The following is a 27158-nucleotide window of genomic DNA, read 5'->3' as shown; positions in this document are numbered from 1 at the left end:
ATAAAAAAAAGACCACATTAAAGACAAGTTGCCAAGAATATCTTCTAGTTTAGAAAAAACTAATGTGTCTATGAACATAAATTAGCACTTACTCAGGTGGCTGCATTTTTGTTGGATCCACATCCTTTAGGAACTCACATAAAAGAGCTTGTTCTGCAGTACAGCGCTTACTAGGATCCAATGCCAACATGTGATCAAACAAGTCTAATGCTGAATTAGGAATACTGAGGGGAAAAAAAATGTTTATTGGAAAAAAAAAAAACGTTGAGAAACACAGGCAACATACATACAGTACATACATATAAATAAAATACACATGCACATCCGATCACAATTATTATAGATGCTTCAATATACATAAGCCCGTTGTGCAAACAGGAAGATATCTGTCACTATTTCTTCTGTGAATAAACAAATGCACAAACACGTTAATAAATGTGTACATTTTATTAATGTGCTTCCAGGAGCACCCCTATGCTTTATTATGGGACATTTTATTATATTTAAGCTGTATTATATGACTAGGGTTGCTATGGCAAAGATAAATGTACTGTGTAGTATAGCTAAAATCAAGATAGGCAAATCTCATAGGGCACAAGCAATAAAAAAGTACCTTTAAAGGAACATTTTAGTCAAAACTTCAATTTCCCACAAAATATTAATATTGCTTGCTTCCCCCCCCCGTCATTTAACTCTGAAGATTGTGGTTTTAACGTGCTGCATAGACATTTGGAAAAAAAAATGAAAAGTAGCTTCTTGTTAGCTGCTTTGTCGTTTCCAGATAGAATCATTTACCAAAGATGAATTCAAATACATTTAATATTTTATATGGTGTATATATATATATATATCTATATCTATCTATATCTATCTAAACATTAAAGGGGGCACTGCACTCAAAAGTTTTTAATTATGCATATGAAGGTGCAGCAACTACACACATTGAAAATGCATTTTGCCAGAAAAAGTGGACTTAAAAAATTAAATTGAAATCAGTACTGCTGTATTGCTTGTGGTGTACTATTTTAGAATAGATAAATAACTGGCACTGTGTGGTGAATAGGTGAAGATAATGGTTGAGGGGAAAAAACAACCATGTTCATCTCCTATCTCTGGTGCAGCCTTCCTGCCTAACCATAAGTTAGTAACAATAATAGGTAGAATTAATAGATGAGAAAATAAAGAAAAAACAGAGGAACAATTAATAGGAGATTAGGGCACAATCTTCTACCAATAATAAAATATAAACCTTTATTAGTACAGTTTAAAATATATATGTGTAAGGTCCTCAATAAAGGGGCCCAAATATCTTAAGGCCAGAGGGGATAATCATCATCTATTTGTAGAAGGCCAAGTGGTACCACAGAACTACAGATATAGGTGCACTATACAAATGGTAGCAGGCAATCATAGACCAGATGAATGGGTAGAGGGCCCTGCCCATACAGTCTATCTATACATATCTATATCCAATTTACTTGCAGAACAGCAATTTTTAAATTAACTGTAAACTTGGTGTTTTTGAGGAAGAACAAAGAACAGCTAAGCTACTGATATATTAGAGGTTGTATTAAACAGAGTTGAAAACACGACAGAGGAACAAGTAGGGCTTGTGCATAAAATCCCATAACACTTTTTTTCTTTTAAATAATTGCAGCTCATGTCAATTTAAGTAAAAATGAGAAAAATATAAAGATGGGGAAGACAGGAATTGTTACACTTACAAAGAATACTCTTCTCTTAGTTTTCGTCGATATTGCTTCTTTGGTTTCATGGTATTGAAATATGGCAGCTTTATTACATCAGGCCAAACAGCAGGACACGGACTCCCGCAAGTGCGACTAAAGAAAACAAATTAGAAGAATATATATATAAAATATAGCTAGTGCCAAGGTAAATGCAAAAGTCAGATTGAAATAAGAAACACTGAAAATGTAAATGTCGCAATCAGAGGAAAACATAATTTATGTAAGAACTTACCTGATAAATTCATTTCTTTCTTATTGGCAAGAGTCCACGAGCTAGTGACGTATGGGATATACAATCCTACCAGGAGGAGCAAAGTTTCCCAAACCTCAAAATCCCTATAAATACACCCCTCACCACACCCACAATTCTGTTTAACGAATTGCCAAGTAGTGGGGTGATAAAGAAAGGAGTAAAAAGCATCAACAAAGGAATTTGGAAATAATTGTGCTTTATACAAAAAAATCATAACCACCATAAAAAGGGTGGGCCTCATGGACTCTTGCCAATATGAAAGAAATTAATTTATCAGGTAAGTTCTTATGTAATTGGCAAGAGTCCATGAGATAGTGACGTATGGGATAGCAATACCCAAGATGTGGAACTCCACACAAGAGTCACTAGAGAGGGAGGGATAAAATAAACAGAATTTATGCTTACCTGATAAATTACTTTCTCCAACGGTGTGTCCGGTCCACGGCGTCATCCATTACTTGTGGGAAATGTTCTCCCCCACAGGGAAAGGCAAGGAGAGCACACAGCAAGAGCTGTCCATATAGCTCCCCCCTGGCTCCGCCCCCCAGTCATTCGACCGACGGTTAGGAGAAAAAGGAGAAACTATAGGGTGCCGTGGTGACTGTAGTGTATAAAGAAAAAAAATTTCAACCTGATAAAAAAAAAAAAAAAAAAACCAGGGCGGGCCGTGGACCGGACACACCGTTGGAGAAAGTAATTTATCAGGTAAGCATAAATTCTGTTTTCTCCAACATTGGTGTGTCCGGTCCACGGCGTCATCCATTACTTGTGGGAACCAATACCAAAGCTTTAGGACACGGATGAAGGGAGGGAGCAAATCAGGTTACCTAAACAGAAGGCACCACGGCTTGCAAAACCTCTCCCCCAAAAACAGCCTCAGAAGAAGCAAAAATATCAAATTTGTAGAATTTGACAAAAGTGTGCAGAGAAGACCAAGTCGCTGCCTTACATATCTGGTCAACAGAAGCCTCGTTCTTATAGGCCCATGTGGAAGCCACAGCCCTAGTAGAGTGAGCTGTGATACGGTCAGGAGGCTGCCGTCCGGCAGTCTCATAAGCCAAGCGGATAATGCTTTTCAGCCAGAAAGAGAGAGAGGTAGCAGTAGCTTTTTGACCTCTCCTCTTACCAGAGTAAACGACAAACAAGGATGAGGTTTGTCTAAAATCTTTTGTTGCTTATAAATAGAACTTTAAAGCACGAACAACATCTAAATTGTGTAATAAACGTTCCTTCTTTGAAACTGGATTCGGACACAAAGAAGGAACAACTATTTCCTGGTTGATGTTCTCGTTGGAAACAACTTTTGGAAGAAAACCAGGCTTAGTACGCAAAACAACCTTATCTGAATGGAACACCAGATAGGGTGGATCACACTGCAAAGCAGATAATTCAGAAACTCTTCTAGCAGAAGAAATAGCAACCAAAAACAGAACTTTCCAAGATAGTAACTTAATATCTGATGTACATTTGCCCCTGTGCTGTATCACAGGGATAAGATTTTTATTTTGCTTGGCTTTAACTAATCTCGCGAGACTTTTAGCTGAGCTGCCATGAATGCTCTTAAATCGAAGATTGATTTTTAACTCTTCTTCCTGATGTTTTTGACGCAACACGGAATCTCTCTCTTTCTTGGCAATTACATATAAATTCCAGTTATTCCTGGTACGCTGACACCGATAGTTCCTAAAAGCATTCCTTACCTGGTTAGATAATTGGACATCTCTGGCCCTTATTTTTTTATTCCTAACATACAAGAATCCCTTAATTTCACCCCGTAAGACCGCTTTACCAGCTTCCCAGAAAGTTTGAATTTTATGCCGATAGGCTGAATTAAACCCTGAGTATTCCTCCCATTTTTCTTTCAACCAACCGGTAAATCTAGGATCATTAGATAAAAACCTGGGATAAAATAGTCTAGGGCTCCTAGCGCCAATCCTGTCTTGCGAGAGCAGCGAAACCGAAATTATTGCATGATCTGAGATCATAATCTCTCCAATCTCGGCCTCTAGACTACCACTAGAGGAAGAGACTGAAATCAAGAATAAATCTATGCGAGAAAATGTTCTATGTGCCTTAGATTCACAGGTAAAATTTTGTAAATCCGGATTCAACCTGCGCCACACATCATGGACCTGTAACTTCTGACAAAATTTCAAAAAATATTTTGAACTTCTCTTATTCTCCGACATATTTTTAGATGAAAGTCTGTCGATTTCCGGATATAAGGTCATATTAAAATCCCCACCAATTATTAAGTTCACTTTGACATAAGGAAATAACTTAATTTTAATTTTATCCCAAAATTCAGGATTAAATTTATTGGGGCCATAAATATTACACAAAATAAATTTGGTCTTATTTATACACATGTGTAAAATAATAAATCTGGCTTCAGGGTCTATCTCAGCCAGAATAATCTTATAATCCAGGGACTTGTTTAAAAGAATTGCAACCCCACATTTCCTACCTTTGACTGAAGAAGCAATCACCTCCCCTACCCATTTAATCTTAAGTTTATTAGCTTCATCTAGATGAGTTTCTTGGAGGAAGGAAATATCAGCGTTCTCCCTTGCTAGGAGTTTAATAATAAGTTTACGTTTAGAGGGCGATGAGATTCCTCCCACATTCCAAGAGGTTATCTTAATGTCCATTAATTAACAAGAAGAGCTTATTTCTACGAGTATTAATTAGGAGGAGGAGGGGAGAAAAGAAACAAGGAAGAGGGAGAGAGAGAAGGGGAGAGAGAAAAAAAAAAAGAAAAAAAAAAAAGAATTTTTTTTTAAAACACAACACTGTAAATATAAAATTACTAAACAACAAAAAAGGCCCCCATATCTTTCCAGGACTAAATAAAAAATCTTCACTTTTGGACGTCTGCTGATCAATTTTATCATAAACAATATCCCTTGTCAATATGTACCTCAGATTTCCAAAAAACACTTGCGGCCTAAACAATAATTTACTCAGAGCTATACTGGCTAATGTCGACCTTATTTATCTTTGAGAAATTCTTTTGCTTCCCTCACCTCAGAGAAGGTCAGGCGAGAGCCCTCATACTCAACTATTATTTTAGCCGGATAAATCATTCAGGCTTGTAGACCTTTATTAATAAGCTGAGTACAAAGGGGGGCCATCGTCCGCCTCCTCTGCGAGGTCTCTATAGAGAAGTCTTGAAACAGGGAGGACTTTATTATTACCAAAAATTAGAGGTTCTTTCAATTTTTTAAATAGCTGCATTACTTCAATTTTGTCTTGAAAATTTAATATTTTACATATACACATTCTACTTCTGCCCTGGGCTGACTCAAGGTTTTTTTTTTGTACCAATTCTATGGGCTCTCTCAACCATGATGGGCAATCTGGATTGTGGGACTCCCAGTCTCTGAGGCAGTATCAAAGATGTAAAATGTAACAAATCCTCAAATTCAGTAGATTCTGGGAGACCCACAATTCTGATATTTCTTCTCGCCCTGTCTTCCAGGTCATCAAGACGTCCCTGGAGATTATTGATTTTAGAGTCCTGTTGGGTAATTATACTGTCTTGGGCATTGACCTGATCCTCCAGGTCCGAGATCCTGCTCTCAGCTTCCTGCATTCTAGTAGAAAATTGTTTAACCTCTGCTGACAACGCTGAGATTTCAGAAGAAATTGAGGTGAAAATAGATCAGATAGTTGGGCAATCAGAGTGTCAGCAGAATTAGACAATGCTTCTATTGTATTATCCAAAACTGGCTTCTAGAGCCTTAGTTCTTTTTTCTTTAACTTTGCTCGGCATTCTGGGAGAAGAAGATTTCCCCTGTGATAGAAATTTGTCCATAAATTATAAAGAACAATATGGAAGTGAGATAAATGTGCGTGCAGCAGGAAAACAAAAGTGAGGGAGAAAAAAACAAAACAACAAAAAACCCCACAAATAGTGATACCGAGGTACCGGGACAACCCGCAACCTCCTTGTGAATTAGTGTATTTAATTGGTATTTAGGATATGTCTCTGAGACATATAATAGTGAAAAGGGAAAAAAAAAAAAAGTGCAGTGCTCTAGTGTACACCTTAACAATACGTGAAAAAAAGGTAAAGACCACAAAAAATTTATCCCAACAGCCACATTCGTGTATAAAAGCTCTTAATTTAGAATTCACTAGCAAAATATATGTGATTTATCAAATACACCCCAACACAGAACAAAACAGGTGGATTTAAAGAAGAGGATTCACAACAAACAACTGAGGACAGGAAACAATACCACAATTTTAAAGGATAGCCCCCAGGGATTAAATTGTTCTACCTGAATATATTAAACCTGGTCTATTAATTCCAGCTAAAGATCACTATATCAGGTTAATAGTAGCACCCTATAGGTGGTATATAGACCTAACTATATAGTTCTCCCAGAGGCTAGAGTTTAATATAGAAAAGCAGATCAAAACATTTTTTACAATCAGCAACACTTTTAAGTTGTCAACATGAGAATCTGAGTTTGAGAAATAAAATAGTATATTATAACTACTGTTTTAATACATACCCCTAGAGTTGGCTTAAGCCCCTAAGGGCGACTAACCTAATCTGTACACACACTGGAGAGAGTAACAGACCTCCAATACCTTAAAAAGCATCTATTCAACATCTATAGGACTTTGCTATTCTTAAACTTAATAGGCCAGTATACCATCACATGAAAAAAAAACAACAGAAGACTTGTTTCATAAATTTCACCTAGAAAACCAACATTTTGCCCTAGCTAAACAAAAACTTCTGGCAAACCCAGTTACTTTGAATAGGGTCAGCTGCTTTTGAAATAATAAATCCTAAGTAAGATGAGGACAAGAAAAAAAAGCAAACACTTACTACCCCCAAAATATAGCTCTAAGAGGAAGTAATAGCAACAGAGGAGTGCAAGGCTACAAAAGTCAAGGTCCATTCGCACTACCCCAATCCTGTGGGGCCCACTGCCTCTTACTTAGATTTGAATTATGGGGTCCTTGTTCTTGCAGCAGACCCTAATCGACTTTCTTTTAAAGGGGCAGAGTTCAGCATGTAGTGTAGGCCCCGAGGAAAGAACTGAAGAATTTGATCCCGGCGGCTATATACAATGCGGGCACCGCCGACAGTTCAAAAAAGCAAGTTAAAGAGTTCGTATTCAGACAGCTGTTTCAACATACTCCGGGTCTTTTACCTGATAGCCAGGGGAGCGAACATCCTGGAATAGGCTGCTTAAGTCAGGGTCACTTGACTCAGCGCAGAGCTTTAGCACCGGACTGGCAGACTGGTGCTCACCAGGGAGCGTCTGTAGAAAAGAGACTAAGTCCGGATCTAGCAGATGATCCCAGCCGCAAGCAGCTTTCTTCTGAGACCCTCGCTGTACCTATACCCGCCAGGTAAGATTGCTGCCACGGCAAGTAGGATGTTAATTCAGCCAAGCCCGGTCTGTTATAGGCTATATCAAATCGCCAGAGTAGCTCTCTTCCTTCTAGGATCCTCACTGTACTTGACTCGGCGTTACTTGAGTCGGTATTTGAGAGTTGGGACAGGACAGTATGATGCTCACCAGGGAGCGTCTGTAGAAAAGAGGCCGAATCTTGCCAATAATCCCAGCCGCAAGCAGCTTCCTTCTACGACCCTTACTGCACTTGTACCTGCCAGGTAAAATTGCCACCCAGGCAGACAGGCTATTACCTCCACCCGGTCAGGTCAGATGTAGGCTAAAACAATTCGCCAGAGTGGGTCTTTATCGGAGGAGGCTTGTTGAAAGGAAAGCCTTTTCTTTTGACATAAAACACACAAGAGACAACTGCCGAGCAGCTGCAGCCCAACGGCTAATCGAAACTTCAAACTCTCATGCTGGTCGGAACCCAGCAGAGCGCCACACTCATAAATCCTCGGCTTCTCCCAAGGCAAGAGGCGGAGAGCGGGGAGCTGATAGCACAGTGTCCTCTCACAGCACCGGCATGCAGATAAGCTGCATGACTCCTCCCCCAACGGAAGTTTCCTGTACCGTGTAACTTAATATCTATGGAATGTAAAGGTTCAAACGGAACCCCTTGAAGAACTGAAAGAACTAAATTTAGACTCCAAGGAGGAGTCATGGTTCTGTAAACAGGCTTGATTCTAACCAAAGCCTGAACAAAAGCTTGTACATCTGGCAAAGCTGCCAGTCGTTTGTGCAACAAGACGGATAATGCAGAAATCTGTCCTTTTAGAGAACTAGCTGACAATCCTTTATCCAAACCTTCTTGGAGAAAGGAGAGAATCTTTGGAATTTTAATCTTACTCCAGGAGAATCCTTTGGATTCACACCAACAGATATATTTTTTCCATATTTTATGGTAAATCCTTCTAGTCACAGGTTTTCTGGCTTGGACCAGAGTATCAATCACAGAATTTGAAACCCACGCTTGGTTAAAATCAAGCGTTCAATTTCCAAGCAGTCAGCTGCAGAGAAACTAGATTGGGATGTTCGAATGGATCTTGTACTAGAAGGTCCTGTCTCAAAGGTAGGTTCCATGGTGGAGCCGATGACATATTCACCAGGTCTGCATACCAAGTCCTGCGTGGCCACGCAGGAGCTATCAGAATCACTGAGGCCTTCTCCTGTTTGATCCTGGCTATGAGCCTGGGGAGGAGAGGAAACGGTGGAAACACATATGCTAGGTTTAACCACCAAGGCGCCACTAATGCATCCACTAGAGTCGCCTTGGGATCCCTGGATCTGGACCCGTAGCAAGGAATCTTGAAGTTCTGACGGGACGCCATTAGATCCATGTCTGGAATGCCCCATAATTGGGTTAACTGAGCAAAGACCTCCGGATGGAGTTCCCACTCCCCCGGATGGAAAGTCTGACGACTCAAATAGTCCGCCTCCCAGTTGTCTACTCCTGGGATGTGAATAGCAGATAGATGGCAGGAGTGATTCTCTGCCCATTGGATTATCTTGGTTACTTCCTTCATCGCTAGGAAACTCTTTGTTCCCCCCTGATGATTGATGTACGCAACAGTCGTTATGTTGTCCGACTGAAATCTTATGAACCTGGCTTCCGCTAGCTGAGGCCAAGCCAGGAGCGCATTGAATATAGCTCTTAGTTCCAAAATGTTTATCGGGAGAAGAGACTCTTCCCGCGACCATAGGCCCTGAGCTTTCAGAGAGTCCCAGACCACGCCCCACCCCAAGAGGGGTGACCCACTCCGGTCTGCGGAAACTCATTCCCTGAGACAGGTGATCCTGGGTAAACCACCAGAGAAGTGAGTCCCTGGTTACCTGGTCTACTTGAATTTGGGGAGACAAGTCTGTATAGTCCCCATTCCACTGATTGAGCATGCACAGCTGTAATGGTCTTAGATGAATTCGAGCAAAAGGAACCACGTCTATTGCTGCGACCATTAGTCCTATTACTTCCATGCACTGAGCTATGGAGGGTTGAGGAATAGAGTGAAGAACTCGACAAGCTTTTAAAAGCTTTGTCCTTCTGACGTCTGTGAGAAAGATCTTCATTTCCACAGAATCTATTATTGTTCCCAGAAAAGGAACCCTTGTGGACGGTGACAGTGAACTTTTTTCTATGTTCACTTTCCACCCGTGAGATCTGAGAAAAGCCAACACAATGTCTGTATGAGCCCTCGCTTTGGAAACAGACGACGCTTGGATTAGGATGTCGTCTAGATAAGGTGCTACAGCGATGCCCCTCTGTCTTAGGACCGCTAGAAGGGACCCTAGCACCTTTGTGAAAATTCTGGGAGCGGTGGCTAGACCGAATGGAAGAGCCACAAACTGGTAATGTTTGTCCAGAAAGGCGAACCTCAGGAACTGATGAGATTTGTGGATTGGGATATGCAGATACGCATCCTTCAGATCCATGGTAGTCAAAAATTGACCCTGCTGGATTCTTGGTAAGATTGTCCGAATGGTTTCCATCTTGAAGGATGGAACTCTGAGGAACTTGTTTAATATCTTTAAATCCAGAATTGGCCTGAAAGTTCCCTCTTTTTTGGGAACCACAAACAGGTTTGAGTAAAACCCTAGACCTTGTTCCCCGGAGGGGACTGGGTTTATCACTCCCATCTTTGATAGGTCTCTTACACAATGTAAGAATGCCTGTTTCTTTATCTGAAGATAAGCGAGACAGGTGGAACCTTCCCTTTGGAGGAAGTCCCTTGAATTCTAACAGGTATCCCTTGGAAACTATCTCTAGTGCCCAGGGATCCAGAACATCTCTTGCCCAAGCCTGAGCGAAGAGAGATATTCTGCCCCCTACCAGATCCGGTCCCGGATCGGGGGCTACCCCTTCATGCTGTCTTGGTAGCAGCAGCAGGTTTCTTGGTTTGTTTACCCTTGTTCCAGCCTTGCATGGGCTTCCAAGCGGGTTTGGGCTGGGCCGCGTTACCTTCTTGTCTAGCGGCAGTGGAGTTATTAGCCGGTCCGTTCCTGAAATTGCGAAAGGAACGAAAATTAGACTTGTTCTTAGTCTTAAAAGGCCTATCCTGTGGGAGGGCATGGCCCTTACCTCCAGTGATGTCTGAAATAATTTCCTTCAATTCCGGCCCAAAAAGGGTCTTACCCTTGAAAGGAATATTCAGTAACTTAGTCTTGGACGACACGTCTGCCGACCAGGATTTTAGCCAAAGCGCCCTCCGCGCTACTATAGCAAAACCTGAGTTTTTCGCTGCCAATTTCGTTATTTGAAAGGCGGCATCCAATATAAAGGAATTAGCCAACTTTAATGCGTGAATTCTGTCCATGACTTCTTCATTGGTTAGTCTCTTTCTGGAGCGACCTTTCTAGTTCTTCGAACCAAAAGGACGCCGCTGAAGTGACAGTAATAACACGTAGCTGGTTGAAGGATGAACCCTTGCTGAACAAAAATCTTTTTAAGCAATCCTTCCAATTTTTTAACCATAGGATCTTTGAAAGCGCAGCTGTCCTCTATAGGAATAGTTGTGCGCTTCGCTAGTGTTGAAACAGCTCCCTCAACCTTCGGGACCGTTTGCCATGCGTCCCTTCTAGGGTCTACTATGGGAAACATTTTCTTAAATATAGGAGGTGGGGCAAAGGGTACACCTGGCTTCTCCCACTCCTTTTCCACTATGTTCGCTACCCTCTTAGGTATTGGAAAAGCGTTGTGTACTGGGACCTCTAAAAATTTGTCCAATTTGCACAACTTCTCTGGTACTACCATGGAATCACAGTCATCCAGAGTAGCTAATACCTCCTTAAGCAAAGCGCGGAGATGTTCTAGCTTAAACTTAAATGCCACTAGATCAGGTTCTGCCTGTTGAGAAATTTTTCCTGAGTCTGAAATTTCACCCTCAGACAGCCCTTCCCTCACAGCCAATTCCGATTGATGTGAGGGTAAAATAGATAAGGCATCGTCAGCGTCTGATTGTTCATCCTTTTTATCTGTATTTAAAACTGAACAATCACGCTTTCTCTGAAAAACTGGCAGTTTGGATAAAAGATTTGCTATAGAATTATCCACTACTGCTAATAATTGTTGCATAGAAATAAGCACTGGCGCGCTAGGTGTCGCCTGCGCGGGCAAAGCTGGTGTAGACACAGAAGGAGAGGATGTAGAGCTATCCCCACTACCTTCATTAGATAAATAATCTTGGGCAACATTATGAAAAATAACAGAGCTGTCCTGATTTTGTTTGGACGCTATGGCGCAATTATCACAAACACTCGAAGGGGGAACCACATTTGTCTCTATAAACACAGAACATAGGTTATCTGATGGAACAGACATGTTAAACAGATTTAGGCAGGCAAACAATGCAATAAAAACGATTTTAAACAAAAACGTTACTGTCTCTTTAAATAATAAAATGACATTTATTTCTGAATGTTCAAAAAACTATGAAGGCAATATCCGATTTTTCTGAAATTTGGACCCCAGTGTCTTAATGCTTAGAAAGTATTCCACAGCAAATATGGAGACTCTAGCTCTTAAAACAAGCAAACCGGAGCTAATTGTTGGATTTAACCGTTTTTACACACCACAATCCCAGCTACAGCCTTGCTGCAGCTTTTTACCTTCCTTAGGGGTCACCATTCACAGAAAAAAGCCTTTTGGAGTCACTTTCTGAACCACAGGACCCTCTCACATGAATCTGCATGCACTGCCTTGAAATTCAACTGCACAGCTGAAGTGCCAAAATGAGGCTTCCTCCCTCAGCACACTAGAATGAAGGGGCCTTCCTGACTAGATTTAGGTGTCTAAAACAAGCCAGATCAATAAAAAACGTTCCCAAGTGTATGTAAGCTTATAAAATATTTCAAATGGTATAATATTGTAATAAAAACCAATCGATTTAGCCCCTAACAGTGTCTACCAGCATAAAAAACAAAAAGGGGAAGCCTGTTATCTTTTTTGCTGAGGTGAAAGAAAAATGGCTTACCGTTTCCCCTGAGGGGAAAAAATGACTGTCATCTAGCATTAGCCTGTGTTGTTAGAAGGAGACTAGTCATACCTGAAGCAGATGAGTCTGCAAACTGTTACCCCCAACTGAAGTTCTCTTGTTTCAACAGTCCTGCGTGGTAACAGTAATGGATTTTAGTTACTTGTGCTAAAATCATAGCCCTCTTAAACAGAAATCTTCATCACTTTTCTATTATAGAGTAAATAGTACAAGCCAGCACTATTTTAAAATAAACTCTTGATAGAAGAATAAAAAACTACAACTAACACCACAAACTCCTCGCCATCCCCGTGGTAGATGCTACTTGTTCAGAGCGGCAAGGAGAATGACTGGGGGGCGGAGCCAGAGGGGGAGCTATATGGACAGCTCTTGCTGTGTGCTCTCCTTGCCTTTCCCTGTGGGGGAGAACATTTCCCACAAGTAATGGATGACGCCGTGGACCGGACACACCAATGTTGGAGAAACAGCCATTTTTTTGCTGAAAAAAATTAATCCACAACCCAAAATATAAGTTTATTCTCATAAATGAAAAGAAAAACTTAAAACATAAGCAAAAGAATCAAACTGAAACAGCTGCCTGAAGAACTTTTCTACCAAAAACTGCTTCCGAAGAAGCAAATACATCAAAACGGTAGAATTTAGTAAATGTATGCAAAGAAGACCAAGTTGCTGCTTTGCAAAGCTGATCAACTCAAGCTTCATTCTTAAAAGCCCATGACGTGGAGACTGATCTAGTAGAATGAGCTGTAATTCTCTGAGGCGGGGCTTGACCCGACTCCAAATAAGCTTGATGAATCAAAAGCTTTAACCACGATGCCAAGGAAACGGCAGAAGCCTTCTGACCTTTCCTAGAACCAGAAGAGACAACAAATAGACTAGAAGTCTTCCTGAAATCTTTAGTAGCTTCAACATAATATTGCAAAGCTCTTACCACATCCAAAGAATGTAAGGATCTCTACAAAGAATTCTTAGGATTAGGACACAAGGAAGGGACAACGATTTCTCTATTAATGTTGTTAGAATTCATAACCTTAGGTAAGAATTTAAATGAAGTCGGCAAAACTGCCTTATCCTGATGAAAAATCAGAAAAGGAGAATCACAAGAAAGAGCAGATAATTCAGAAACTCTTCTAGCAGAAGAGATGGCCAAAAGGAACAACAGTTTCCAAGAAAGTAGTTTAATGCCCAAAGAATGAATAGGCTCAAATGGAGGAGCCTGTAAAGCCTTCAAAACCAAATTAAGACTCCAAGGAGGAGAGATTAATTTAATGACAGGCTTGATACGAACCAAAGCCTGTACAAAACTGTGAATATCAGGAAGCTTAGCAATCTTTCTGTGAAATAAAACAGAAAGAGCAGAGATCTGTCCCTTCAAGGAACTTGCTTGTCCAAACCATCCTGAAGACACTGTAAAATTCTAGGAATTCTGAAAGAATGCCAAGAGAATTTATGAGAAGAACACCATGAAATATAAAAGTCTTCCAAACTCTATAATAAATCTTTATAGAAACAGATTTACGAGCCTGTAACATAGTATTAATCACTGAGTCAGAGAAACCTCTATGACTAAGCCCTAGGCATTCAATTTCCAAACCTTCAAATTTAATGATTTGAGACCCTGATGGAAAAAACGGACCTTGAGACAGAAGGTCCGACCTTAATGGAAGTGGCCAAGGTTGGCAACTGGACAGCCGAACAAGATCCGCATATCAAAACCTGTGAGGCCATGCTGGAGCCACCAGCAGCACAAACTATTGCTCCATGATGATTTTGGAGATCACTCTTGGAAGAAGAACTAGAGGCGGGAAAACATAAGCAGGTTGATAACACCAAGGAAGTGTCAACGCATCCACTGCTTCCGCCTGTGGATCCCTAGACCTGGACAAAGTACCTGGGAAGTTTCTTGTTTAGATGAGAAGCCATCAGATCTTTTTCTGGAAGACCCCACATCTGAACAACCTGAGAAAACACATCTGGATGGAAGGACCACTCCCCCGGATGTAAAGTCTGACGGCTGAGATAATACGCTTCCCAATTGTCTATACCTGGGATATGAACAGCAGAAATTAGACAGGAGCTGGATTCCGCCCAAGCAAGTATCCGGGATACTTCTTTCATAGCTTGGGGACTGTGAGCCCCACCTTGATGATTGACATATGCCACAGTTGTGATATTGTCTGTCTGAAAACAAATGAATGGTTCTCTCTTCAACAGAGGCCAAATCTGAAGAGCCCTGAAAATCGCACGCAGTTCCAAAATATTGATAGGTAATCTCGCCTCTTGAGATTTCCAAACTCCTTGTGCTGTCAGAGATCCCCAAACAGCTCCCCAACCTAAAAGACTTACATCTGTTGTGTTCACAGTCTAGGTTGGACGGACAAAAGAGGCCCCTAGAACTATACGATGGTGAACTAACCACCAAGTCAGACATAGTCGAACATTGGGATTTAAGGCTATTAATTGTGATATCCTTGTATAATCCCTGCACCATTGGTTCAGCATACAAAGCTGGAGAGGTCTCATATGAAAACGAGCAAAGGGGATCGCGTCCAATGCTGCAGTCATGAGACCTAAAACTTCCATGCACATAGCTACTGAAGGGAATGACTGAGACTGAAGGTTCTGACAGACTGAAGTCAATTTTAAACGTCTCTTGGCTGTTAGAGACCGAGTCATGGGCACAATCTATCTGGAAACCTAAAAAGATGACCCTTGTCTGAGGAATCAAAGAACTTTTTGGTAAATTGATCGTCCAACCATGTTTTCGAAGAAACACTAGTTGATTCGTGTGAGATTCTGCAGAATGTAAAGACTGAGCTAGTACCAAGATATCGTCCAAATAAGGAAACACCGCAATACCCCGCTCTCTGATTACAGAGAGTAGGGCACCGAGGACCTTTGAAAAGATTCTTGGAGCTGTCGCTAGGCCAAAAGGAAGAGCGACAAATTGGTAATGCTTGTCTAGAAAAGAGAATCTCAGAAACTGATAATGATCTGGATGAATCGGAATATGAAGATATGCATCCTGTAAGTCTATTGTGGACATATATTGCCCATGCTGAACAAAAGGCAGAATAGTCCTATAGTCCCCATTTTGAAAGTTGGTACACTTACATAACAATTCAAAATTTTCAGATCCAGAACTGGTCTGAATGAATTTTCTTTCTTTAGGACAATGAATAGATTTGAATAAAACCCCAGACCTTGTTCCTGAAACGGAATCAGCATGATTACCCCTGAAAACTTCAGGTGTGAAACACACTTCAGGAAAGCCTGAGCCTTTACTGGATTTGCTGGGATGCGTGAGAGAAAATATCTTCTCACCGGAGGTCTTTCTCTGAATCATATTCAGTACCCCTGAGAGACAATACTTAGAATCCATTGATTATGGACAGAATTTGTCCAAACATCCTTGAAAAATCTTAATCTGCCCCCTACCAGCTGAGCTGGAATGAGGGCCGCACCTTCATGCGGACTTGGGGGCTGGCTTTGGTTTCTTAAATGGCTTGGAATTATTCCAATTTGAACAAGGTTTCCAACTGGAAACAGATTCCTTGGGGGAAGGATTAGGTTTCTATTCCTTAATTTGTCGAAAGGAACGAAAACGGTTAGAAGCTTGAGATTTAGCCTTAGGTCTTTTATCCTGAGGCAAAAAAACTCCCTTCCTCCCAGTGACAATTGAAATAATCAAAGTCAACTGAGAACCAAATAACTTATTAGCTTGGAAAGAAAGATAGCAATCTAGATTTAGAAGTCATGTCAGCATTCCAAGATTTAAGACACAAAGCTCTTCTAGCTAAAATAGCTAAAGACATAGATTTAACATTAATTTTGATGATATCAAAAATGGCATCACAAATAAAATGATTAGCATGTTGCAGCAGGCGAACAATGCTAGACAAATCAGAATCCAATTCTTGTTGCGCTAAATTTTCCAACCAAAAAGTTGATGCAGCTGCAACATCAGCCAAAGAAATTGCAGGCCTGAGAAGATGACCTGAATATTAATAGGCTTTCCTTAGATAAGATTCAAGTTTCCTATCTAAAGGATCTTTAAAAGAAGTATTATCTTCCATAGGAATAGTAATACGTTTAGCAAGAGTAGAGACCATAGGCAGAACTTTTTTTTTTTTTACTTTCTGCGATGGGATTTTTTTAAGTGAAACATTTTCTGCAGGTCAATTTCCTTTTGAAACTAACCCACAACCTAACACACAGACACATACTCACTCACTCATACTTACTCTCACACACACACTTGGTAGAATTTGTCATTTGTTTCTATTAAAATTATTTTTTATATATATATATATATATATATATATATATATATATATATATATATATATATATATATATATATATATATATATATATATATATATATATATATATACACACACACACACATATATACATACACACACACATACATTCCAATATGATAATGATTACATTCACCAAAAGTATTTTAAAATATCTTAAAAATAAATTAGCACCAAAGACATATTGGAATGTGGCATTATGGGAATTAAATATTATGACTCAGAGTAAACCATAGTATATATATATATATATATATATATATATATCACATTAGGTTTGTTTTCTTAAAACAACAACAAGCAAACATTTACACTGACTTCATTATCAACTTGACTATGTCCGTTTTAAAATTACCTTCAGAGCACCTACACATGTAAACACGGTGTTCGTGGACTCAAAGCATTAGCTATGGGGTTGTAAGGTTTCATCTGGGCACCATGAGGAAAGGAAAGCGGCTTTAAAGGTGTTCTTTGGCAGTTATCGGGACACTGCAGACCGCCCACACTGACGTCACAGAAGCAGGGCTCCAGGAAAAAAAAATGTTACAGCTATCGAGCACATTTAAACAAGCCATAATCCTTGGATCACTATAACTGAATAACCAAAACTTAAATTTAATTGTCAGGGTGCCACCTACTATTTATTGGGGAAGGAAAGAGTTGCCCTGGCCTTACACTCCTTGGAGGATATTGCAGGCGCCACTCCAAGCTGCAGGTGTCCAGAAATAATTATGATCCTGCGCTTTAATTTTTTTTATACCGGGAGCCCTACTGCTGTGACATCAGATTGTGGGCATTCTGCAGTGTCCCGGTAACAGCCAAAGAACACCTTTGAGGCAGCTTCCCTTACTTCCTTCATGGTGCCCAGATGGAACCTTACAACCCCATAGCTGATGCTTTGAGTTGACGGATACCGTGGAGCCCTGGGAGTACGCCATGGTTCTGTGTTGAGGGGAGGGGGGCTGTTCTAAAATCTTCCTGGACCGATAGGAATGTGACACAGTCCTGCATTCCTATGGGTCCAGGAAAATGTTAGAACACCAGTGGTATGCTGCCAGAAAATTAAATAAAGCGATATTGCATGAAAGAAACCTGTTAATAAAAACAGAATTTATGATTACCTGATAAATTACTTTCTCCAACGGTGTGTCCTGTCCACGGCGTCATCCTTACTTGTGGGATATTCTCTTCCCCAACAGGAAATGGCAAAGAGTCCCAGCAAAGCTGGTCACATGATCCCTCCTAGGCTCCGCCCACCCCAGTCATTCGACCGACGGACAGGAGGAAATATATATAGGAGAAACCATATGATACCGTGGTGACTGTAGTTAGAGAAAATAATTCATCAGACCTGATTAAAAAACCAGGGCGGGCCGTGGACCGGACACACCGTTGGAGAAAGTAATTTATCAGGTAAGCATAAATTCTGTTTTCTCCAACATAGGTGTGTCCGGTCCACGGCGTCATCCTTACTTGTGGGAACCAATACCAAAGCTTTAGGACACGGATGAAGGGAGGGAGCAAATCAGGTCACCTAAATGGAAGGCACCACGGCTTGCAAAACCTTTCTCCCAAAAATAGCCTCCGAAGAAGCAAAAGTATCAAATTTGTAAAATTTGGCAAAAGTGTGCAGTGAAGACCAAGTCGCTGCCTTACATATCTGGTCAACAGAAGCCTCGTTCTTGAAGGCCCATGTGGAAGCCACAGCCCTAGTGGAGTGAGCTGTGATTCTTTCAGGAGGCTGCCGTCCGGCAGTCTCATAAGCCAATCGGATAATGCTTTTAAGCCAAAAGGAAAGAGGTAGAAGTCGCTTTTTGACCTCTCCTTTTACCAGAATAAACAACAAACAAGGAAGATGTTTGCCTGAAATCTTTGGTAGCCTCTAAATAGAATTTTAGAGCACGGACTACGTCCAAATTGTGTAACAAACGTTCCTTCTTTGAAACTGGATTCGGACACAAAGAAGGTACAACTATCTCCTGGTTAATATTTTTGTTGGAAACAACTTTCGGAAGAAAACCAGGCTTAGTACGCAAAACCACCTTATCTGCATGGAACACCAGATAGGGCGGAGAACACTGCAGAGCAGATAACTCTGAAACTCTTCTAGCAGAAGAAATTGCAACCAAAAACAAAACTTTCCAAGATAATAACTTAAAGGGACAGTACACTGTAAAATTGTTTTTCCATAAATGTATTTTAAATGACTTGTTATACCAACTGCAGAGTATAAAATATTTGAGAAATTGCATTTTCGGGTTTATTTGTGTATCTGAAGTAGTTGGTTTTGTACTTTGAAACCACAGCCTATTACAATGGGTTGAGCTTCAGGTAATATCAGATCTCATTATGTTATCACTTTCATGTACACAGACTTGCTTCCTTATCTTATATTTGTCTGGAACACCAAAGCTCAATACATAGAGAGAACAATGGAAAATTATCACTTTATTACTTAACTATCATGCCCCCACTGAGGGTGTAATCTCTTCTGCTGGCTGTGTTTACTTAGGCTTGTCAATAGCATATACGCCAGTATCAAAACTTTCAGTATAGGTTGGGAAACCACAAGCTAAATCAGCTATTTCAAATGCTGAAATATGAGTAAAGGAGCTACTTGCAACCAATTTAATACACACTAGCAGGTAAAAAGGATCATTGGGAATACTTTAAAAGGGGAGAAAGTTTTTGGGTGAACTGTCCCTTTAATATCTACGGAATGTAAGGGTTCAAACGGAACCCCTTGAAGAACTGAAAGAACTAGATTTAAACTCCAGGGAGGAGTCAAAGGTCTATAAACAGGCTTGATCCTAACCAGAGCCTGAACAAATGCTTGAACATCTGGCATAGCTGCCAGTCGTTTGTGTAGTAAGACAGATAAAGCAGAAATCTGTCCCTTCAGAGAACTTGCAGATAATCCTTTCTCCAAACCTTCTTGTAGAAAGGATAGAATCTTAGGAATCTTTATCTTGTTCCATGGCAATCCTTTGGATTCACACCAACAGATATATTTTTTCCATATTTTATGGTAAATTTTTCTAGTTACAGGCTTCCTAGCCTGAATCAGAGTATCTATGACAGAATCTGAAAATCCACGCTTTGATAAAATCAAGCGTTCAATCTCCAAGCCGTCAGCTGGAGGGAAACCAGATTCGGATGTTCGAATGGACCTTGAACAAGAAGGTCCTGTCTCAAAGGTAGCTTCCATGGTGGAGCCGATGACATATTCACCAGGTCTGCATACCAAGTCCTGCGTGGCCACGCAGGAGCTATCAAGATCACCGAAGCCCTCTCCTGAATGATCCTGGCTACCAGCCTGGGAATGAGAGGAAACGGTGGGAATACATAAGCTAGGTTGAAGGTCCAAGGTGCTACTAGTGCATCTACTAGAGTCGCCTTTGGATCCCTGGATCTGGACCCGTAGCAAGGAACCTTGAAGTTCTGACGAGACGCCATCAGATCCATGTCTGGAATGCCCCATAATTGAGTTATTTGGGCAAAGATTTCCGGATGGAGTTCCCACTCCCCCGGATGGAATGTCTGACGACTCAGAAAATCCGCTTCCCAATTTTCCACTCCTGGGATGTGGATTGCAGACAAGTGGCAGGAGTGATCCTCCGCCCATTGAATTATTTTGGTCACTTCTTCCATCGCCAGGGAACTCCTTGTTCCCCCCTGATGATTGATATATGCAACAGTCGTCATGTTGTCTGATTGAAACCTTATGAATTTGGCCTTTGCTAGTTGAGGCCAAGCTTTGAGAGCATTGAATATCGCTCTCAGTTCCAGAATGTTTATCGGGAGAAGAGATTCTTCCCGAGACCATAGACCCTGAGCTTTTAGGGGTTCCCAGACCGCGCCCCAGCCCACCAGGCTGGCGTCGGTCGTGACAATGACCCACTCTGGTCTGCGGAAGCTCATTCCCTGTGACAGATTGTCCAGGGTCAGCCACTAACGGAGTGAATCTCTGGTCTTTTGATCTACTTGAATCGTCGGAGACAAGTCTGTATAATCCCCATTCCACTGTCTGAGCATGCACAGTTGTAATGGTCTTAGATGAATTCGTGCAAAATGAACTATGTCCATTGCTGCAACCATCAATCCTATTACTTCCATGCACTGCGCTATGGAAGGACGAAGAACAGAATGAAGTACTTGACAAGAGCTTAGAATTTTTGATTTTCTGACCTCTGTCAGAAAAATCCTCATTTCTAAGGAATCTATTATTGTTCCCAAGAAGGGAACTCTTGTTGACGGGGACAGAGAACTTTTTTCTTTGTTCACCTTCCATCCGTGAGATCTGAGAAAGGCTAGGATGATGTCCGTATGAGCCTTTGCTTTTGACAGAGACGACGCTTGAATCAGGATGTCGTCCAAGTAAGGTACTACTGCAATGCCCCTTGGTCTTAGAACCGCTAGAAGGGACCCTAGTACCTTTGTGAAAATCCTTGGAGCAGTGGCTAATCCGAATGGAAGTGCCACAAACTGGTAATGCTTGTCCAGAAAAGCGAACCTTAGGAACTGATGATGTTCCTTGTGGATAGGAATATGTAGGTACGCATCCTTTAAATCCACGGTAGTCATAAATTGATTTTCCTGGATAGTAGGTAGGATCGTTCGAATAGTTTCCATTTTGAACGATGGAACCTTGAGAAATTTGTTTAGGATCTTGAGATCCAAAATTGGTCTGAATGTTCCCTCTTTTTTGGGAACTATGAACAGGTTGGAATAAAAACCCATCCCTTGTTCTCTTATTGGAACTGGATGAATCACTCCCATTTTTAACAGGTCTTCTACACAATGTAAGAATGCCTGTCTTTTTATTTGGTTTGAAGATAATTGAGACCTGTGGAACCTTCCCCTTGGGGGTAGTTCCTTGAATTCCAGGAGATAACCTTGAGAAACTATTTCTAGCGCCCAAGGATCCTGAACATCTCTTGCCCAAGCCTGAGCAAAGAGAGAAAGTCTACCCCCCACCAGATCCGGTCCCGGATCGGGGGCCATCCCTTCATGCTGTTTTGGTAGCAGTGGTAGGCTTGTTGGCCTGCTTACCCTTGTTCCAGCCTTGCATTGGTCTCCAGGCTGGTTTGGGTTGTGAAGTATTACCCTCTTGCTTAGAGGATGTAGAATTAGAGGCTGGTCCGTTTCTGCGAAAGGGACGAAAATTAGGCTTATTTTTAGCCTTAAAAGACCTATCCTGTGGGAGGGCGTGGCCCTTTCCCCCAGTGATGTCTGAAATAATCTCTTTCAAATCAGGTCCAAATAAGGTTTTACCCTTGAAAGGAATGTTAAGCAATTTTGTCTTGGAAGACACATCCGCTGACCAAGACTTTAGCCAAAGCGCTCTGCGCGCCACGATAGCAAACCCTGAATTTTTCGCCGCTAATCTAGCTAATTGCAAAGCGGCATCTAAAATAAAAGAGTTAGCCAATTTAAGTGCTTGAACTCTGTCCATAACCTCCTCATACGAAGATTCTTTACTGAGCGACTTTTCTAGTTCCTCGAACCAGAAACACGCTGCCGTAGTGACAGGAACAATGCATGAAATTGGTTGTAGAAGTAACCTTGCTGAACAAAAATCTTTTTAAGCAAACCCTCTAATTTTTTATCCATAGGATCTTTGAAAGCACAACTATCTTCGATAGGAATAGTAGTGCGTTTGTTTAGAGTAGAAACCGCCCCCTCGACCTTGGGGACTGTCTGCCATAAGTCCTTTCTGGGGTCGACTATAGGAAATAATTTCTTAAATATAGGGGGGGGAACAAAAGGTATGCCGGGCCTTTCCCACTCCTTATTTACTATGTCCGCCACCCGCTTGGGTATAGGAAAAGCGTCGGGGGGCACCGGAACCTCTAGGAACTTGTCCATCTTACATAACTTCTCTGGAATGACCAAATTGTCACAATCATCCAGAGTAGATAATACCTCCTTAAGCAGTGCGCGGAGATGTTCTAATTTAAATTTAAATGTCACAACATCAGGTTCAGCTTGTTGAGAAATCTTTCCTGAATCTGAAATTTCTCCCTCAGACAAAACCTCCCTCATGGCCCCTTCAGATTGGTGTGAGGGTATGACAGAACAATTATCATCAGCGTCCTCTTGCTCTTCAGTGTTTAAAACAGAGCAATCGCGCTTTCTCTGATAAGTAGGCATTTTGGATAAAATATTTGCTATAGAGTTATCCATTACAGCCGTTAATTGTTGCATGGTAATAAGAATTGGCGCACTAGATGTACTAGGGGCCTCCTGTGTGGGCAAAACTGGTGTAGACACAGAAGGGGATGATGTAGTATCATGTTTACTCCCCTCATTTGAGGAATCATCTTGGGCAATATCATTATCTGTGGCATTACTGTCCTTACTTTGTTTGGACACTATGGCACAATTATCACATAAATTTAAATGGGGAGACACCTTGGGTTTCATACATATAGAACATAGCTTATCTGATGGTACAGACATGTTAAACAGGCTTAAACTTGTCAACAAAGCACAAAAAACGTTTTAAAATAAAACCGTTACTGTCACTTTAAATTTCAAACTGAAAACACTTTATTACTGAATATGTGAAAAAGTATGAAGGAATTGTTCAAAATTCACCAAAATTTCACAACAGTGTCTTAAAGCATTAAAAGTATTGCACACCAAATTTCAGAGCTTTAACCCTTAAATTAACGGAACCGGAGCCGTTTTTACATTTAACCCCTATACAGTCCCAGCTATATGCTTTGCTGAGACCCAACCAAGCCCAGAGGGAAATACGATACCAAATGATGCCTTCTATAAGCTTTTTCAGTGATTCTTAGCTCCTCACACATGCATCTGCATGCCTTGCTCTCCAAAAACAACTGCGCATTAGTGGCGCGAAAATGAGGCTCTGTCTATAACTAGAAAAGGCCCCCATCTGAAAAAGGTGTCCAACACAGTGCCTGCCGTTTTTCTAAACAATCCCCAAGATTATAATAACCATTAATAGTTAGAATCTGCATAATATGCCTAGTAAAGCAATCGTTTTAGCCCAGAAAAATGTCTACCAGTTTTTTTTTTTTGTTTTTTTTTTCAAAAAAGCTTTATTGAGAAAATTTTCAAAGATACAAACTGGGCTCGTTTTACAATTTGAGCCGCTTACTTTTTTAACATCAAGAATATTTTTTGCATACATTGCAAAGCTCCAACTATAGTAATAGTCAAGTCCCAAGTAAGTCTGCATCTCCAAATAGAGTTTGAAGGGGTCCCATTTTCCTCGCCCATTGTTGTGATAATTGGCCTCTCTTGGACCAGAGTTTATATGTCCATGTTATGATACTGGGCGGGTGGGATATAAGACTATCATCATGTGTATGTGAACTCAATATACAAAACTTATACACATTATGTGGGATGGTACTTTCCCGTTGTGGGCCTCCTACTTGTAGTTTATCAATTTTTTAAACCTTTTCACTCAGACCATTCCACGTCTGCTAAACTGAATATTACATGGGATTGTAATCCCCATCAATTTTATAAAGAAACATATATACATATATATAGGATAGAGGGATGGGATAGGGAAGGAAGAGGGGGGGTGGTTAGTCTACATACACCAGGCTAACAAGTTTGCTTGCTCCGCTGTGCTATAGAGGTCTGCTTGGTTCTTGCTAATACTTATGTGTTGTGTCTCTCCAACAACTAGGGTTTTAGAGTAAAGATAGGCTGTTGTTCTGTAATAACGGATGAGGGGGGCTGTCATTGTGTCTGTTGCTTGTGTCAACCACTGTCCCTGTGTGTGTTCCATCTTAATGTCATGTATTCATGTGTATCTATTTTGCCTAGTTTAAGAAAGCAATATCTTTCCATGACAAGTTGTTGTTCTACCTGTTGCTTCCATGCTGATATATCTGGTATCTCTGTGGATTTCCAGTTTAGGGGAATAAGTGCTTTCGCACTGTTGAGCATGATGAATAGTAATGTTTGCTTAATCTCATCTTTAAAATTTGGTATGTTATGGTACAGTAGTAGGCTTGGGCTGTCAGGGATGGTCGTGTCCAGCGTACTGCCGATATGTTTAATTACGTCTTCCCAGAAAGGCCTTATTCTGTCGCAACCCCACCACACATGGTGCATGTCTGCTACCTCCCCGCAACCTCTCCAACACAGGTTCGAGGCTTGCTTGTCTACCAGTTTTTTAAGCCCTTTATTCTTTTATTTAACTAAGAAAATGGCTTACCGGTCCCCATGAGGGGAAATGACAGCCTTCCAGCATTACATGGTCTTGTTAGAAATATGGCCAGTCATACCTTAAGCAGAAAAGTCTGCTAACTGTTTCCCCCAACTGAAGTTACTTCATCTCAACAGTCCTGTGTGGAAACAGCAATCGATTTTAGTAACTTCTGCTAAAATCATCTTCCTCTTACAAACAGAAATCTTCATCTTTTTTTCTGTTTCAGAGTAAATAGTACATACCAGCACTATTTTAAAATAACAAACACTTGATAGAAGAATAAAAACTACATTTAAACACCAAAAAACTCTTCACCATCTCCGTGGAGATGTTGCCTGTGCAACGGCAAAGAGAATGACTGGGGTGGGCGGAGCCTAGGAGGGATCATGTGACCAGCTTTGCTGGGACTCTTTGCCATTTCCTGTTGGGGAAGAGAATATCCCACAAGTAAGGATGACGCCGTGGACCGGACACACCTATGTTGGAGAAACGTAATTAAAAAAAATAAATAAATGCAAGACCGAGTTATAATGTGCTCCTTTCTGCAGACATTCTGCATTTTCTGCGATGACATCGCAGTATGTTCTGCCTTGGGGAGTAGAGATAGCCCCATCAACTTTGGGGATCTTTTCCCAAAATTCCAATGTAACTGCTGGCAAAGGATACAATTTTTTAAACCTTGAAGAAGGAATAAAAGAAGTACCAGGCCTATTCCATTCCTTAGAAACCACAAGAGGTTTATAAACAGAATTTAAATGTTTACTAGTTTTAATATCAAGAGGACTAGTTTCCTCAATAACCAAATATAATCAAAACTTCTTTTAACAAAGAACGAATATACTCCATTTTAAATAAATAAGTAGATTTGTCAGTGTCAATATCTGAGGAAGGATCTTCTGAATCAGATAGATCCTCATCAGAGGAGGATAATTCAGTATGTTGTCGGTCATTTGAAAATTCATCAACTTTATGACAAGTTTTAAAAGACCTTTTACGTTTATTAGAAGGCGGGATGGCAGACAAAGCCTTCTGAATAGCATCAGCAACAAATTCACAGGTATATCTTGTACATTAGATGTTGAAGGAACAGCAACAGGCAATGTACTATTACTGACGGACACATTATCTGCATGTAAAAGTTCATCATGACAACTATTACAAACCACAGCTGGAGATATAACCTCCACAAGTTTACAACAAATGCACTTAGCTTTGGTAGAACTGAAATCAGGCAGCAGGGTTCCAACAGTGATTTCTGAGACAGGATCAGATTGAGACATCTTGCAAATATAAGAGAAAAAAACAACATATAAAGCAAAATTATCGATTTCCTTATATGGCAGTTTCAGGAATGGGAAAAATTGCAAACAGCATAGCCCTCTGATAGAGAAAAAAGGCAAGAGGCATATAGGAATGGGGTTTTAAATAATGAAAATATTTGGCGCCAAGTATGACGCACAACACAAACAGAAAAAAATTTTGGGCGCTAACATCATCCGGAAATGACACACTCACGTAATTGAAGACGCAACCTTGTGAAAGGTCTCTGCGTCAACTAAGACGCCGGAAGTGACGAATTTGTGTCATCGAACGTAACTTCGCACCAAAAAATCTCGCGATATACTTTGGCATTTTGCGCCCTTGCGAGCCTAAATCTGCCCGCAAATTTGAAATGACAGTCAATTGAAAAAAAAGACTATACCCCAGGTAAGAAATACATTTTTCCTAAAAAAAGCATTTCCCAGAAATGAAACGGACAGTCTGCAAAAGGAAATATACTGAAAACCTGAATCATGGCAAATATACTAAGTACAATACATATATTTAGAACTTTATATAAATACATAAAAGTGCCAAACCATAGCTGAGAGTGTCTTAAGTAATGAAAACATACTTCCCAAAAGACACCCATCCACATATAGCAGATAGCCAAACCAGTACTGAAACGGTTATCAGTAGAGGTAATGGAATATGAGAGTATATCGTCTATCTGAAAAGGGAGGTAGGAGATTAATCTCTACGACCAATAACAGAGAACCTATGAAACAGATCTCCCGTGAGGAAAACCATTGCATTCAATAGGCGATACTCCCTTCACATCCCTCTGACATTCACTGTACTGTGAGAGGAATCGGGCTTCAAAATGCTGAGGAAGCGCATATCAACGTAGAAATCTTAGCACAAACTTACTTCACCACCTCCATAGGAGGCAAAGTTTGTAAAA

General features: G+C 40.7%; 1 protein-coding gene across 1 annotated transcript in view; it reads right to left on the bottom strand.

The window, feature by feature from the left end:
- Positions 1–27158, bottom strand: part of CDK13 (cyclin dependent kinase 13) — a 215078-nt gene that overhangs the window by 37499 nt on the left and 150421 nt on the right. Inside the window, exons 10-11 of the mRNA XM_053714566.1 lie at positions 1725–1841; positions 93–224 (exon numbers count right to left, since the gene is read on the bottom strand). Coding sequence (XP_053570541.1) covers positions 93–224; positions 1725–1841 — 249 coding nt within the window. The remainder of the gene's footprint in view (positions 1–92; positions 225–1724; positions 1842–27158) is intronic.

Source organism: Bombina bombina, chromosome 5, assembly GCF_027579735.1.
Source record: "Bombina bombina isolate aBomBom1 chromosome 5, aBomBom1.pri, whole genome shotgun sequence".
NCBI lineage: Eukaryota > Metazoa > Chordata > Amphibia > Anura > Bombinatoridae > Bombina > Bombina bombina.
Note: the sequence above shows the minus strand (reverse complement) of the source record. Positions and strands in the feature narration are given on the sequence as shown.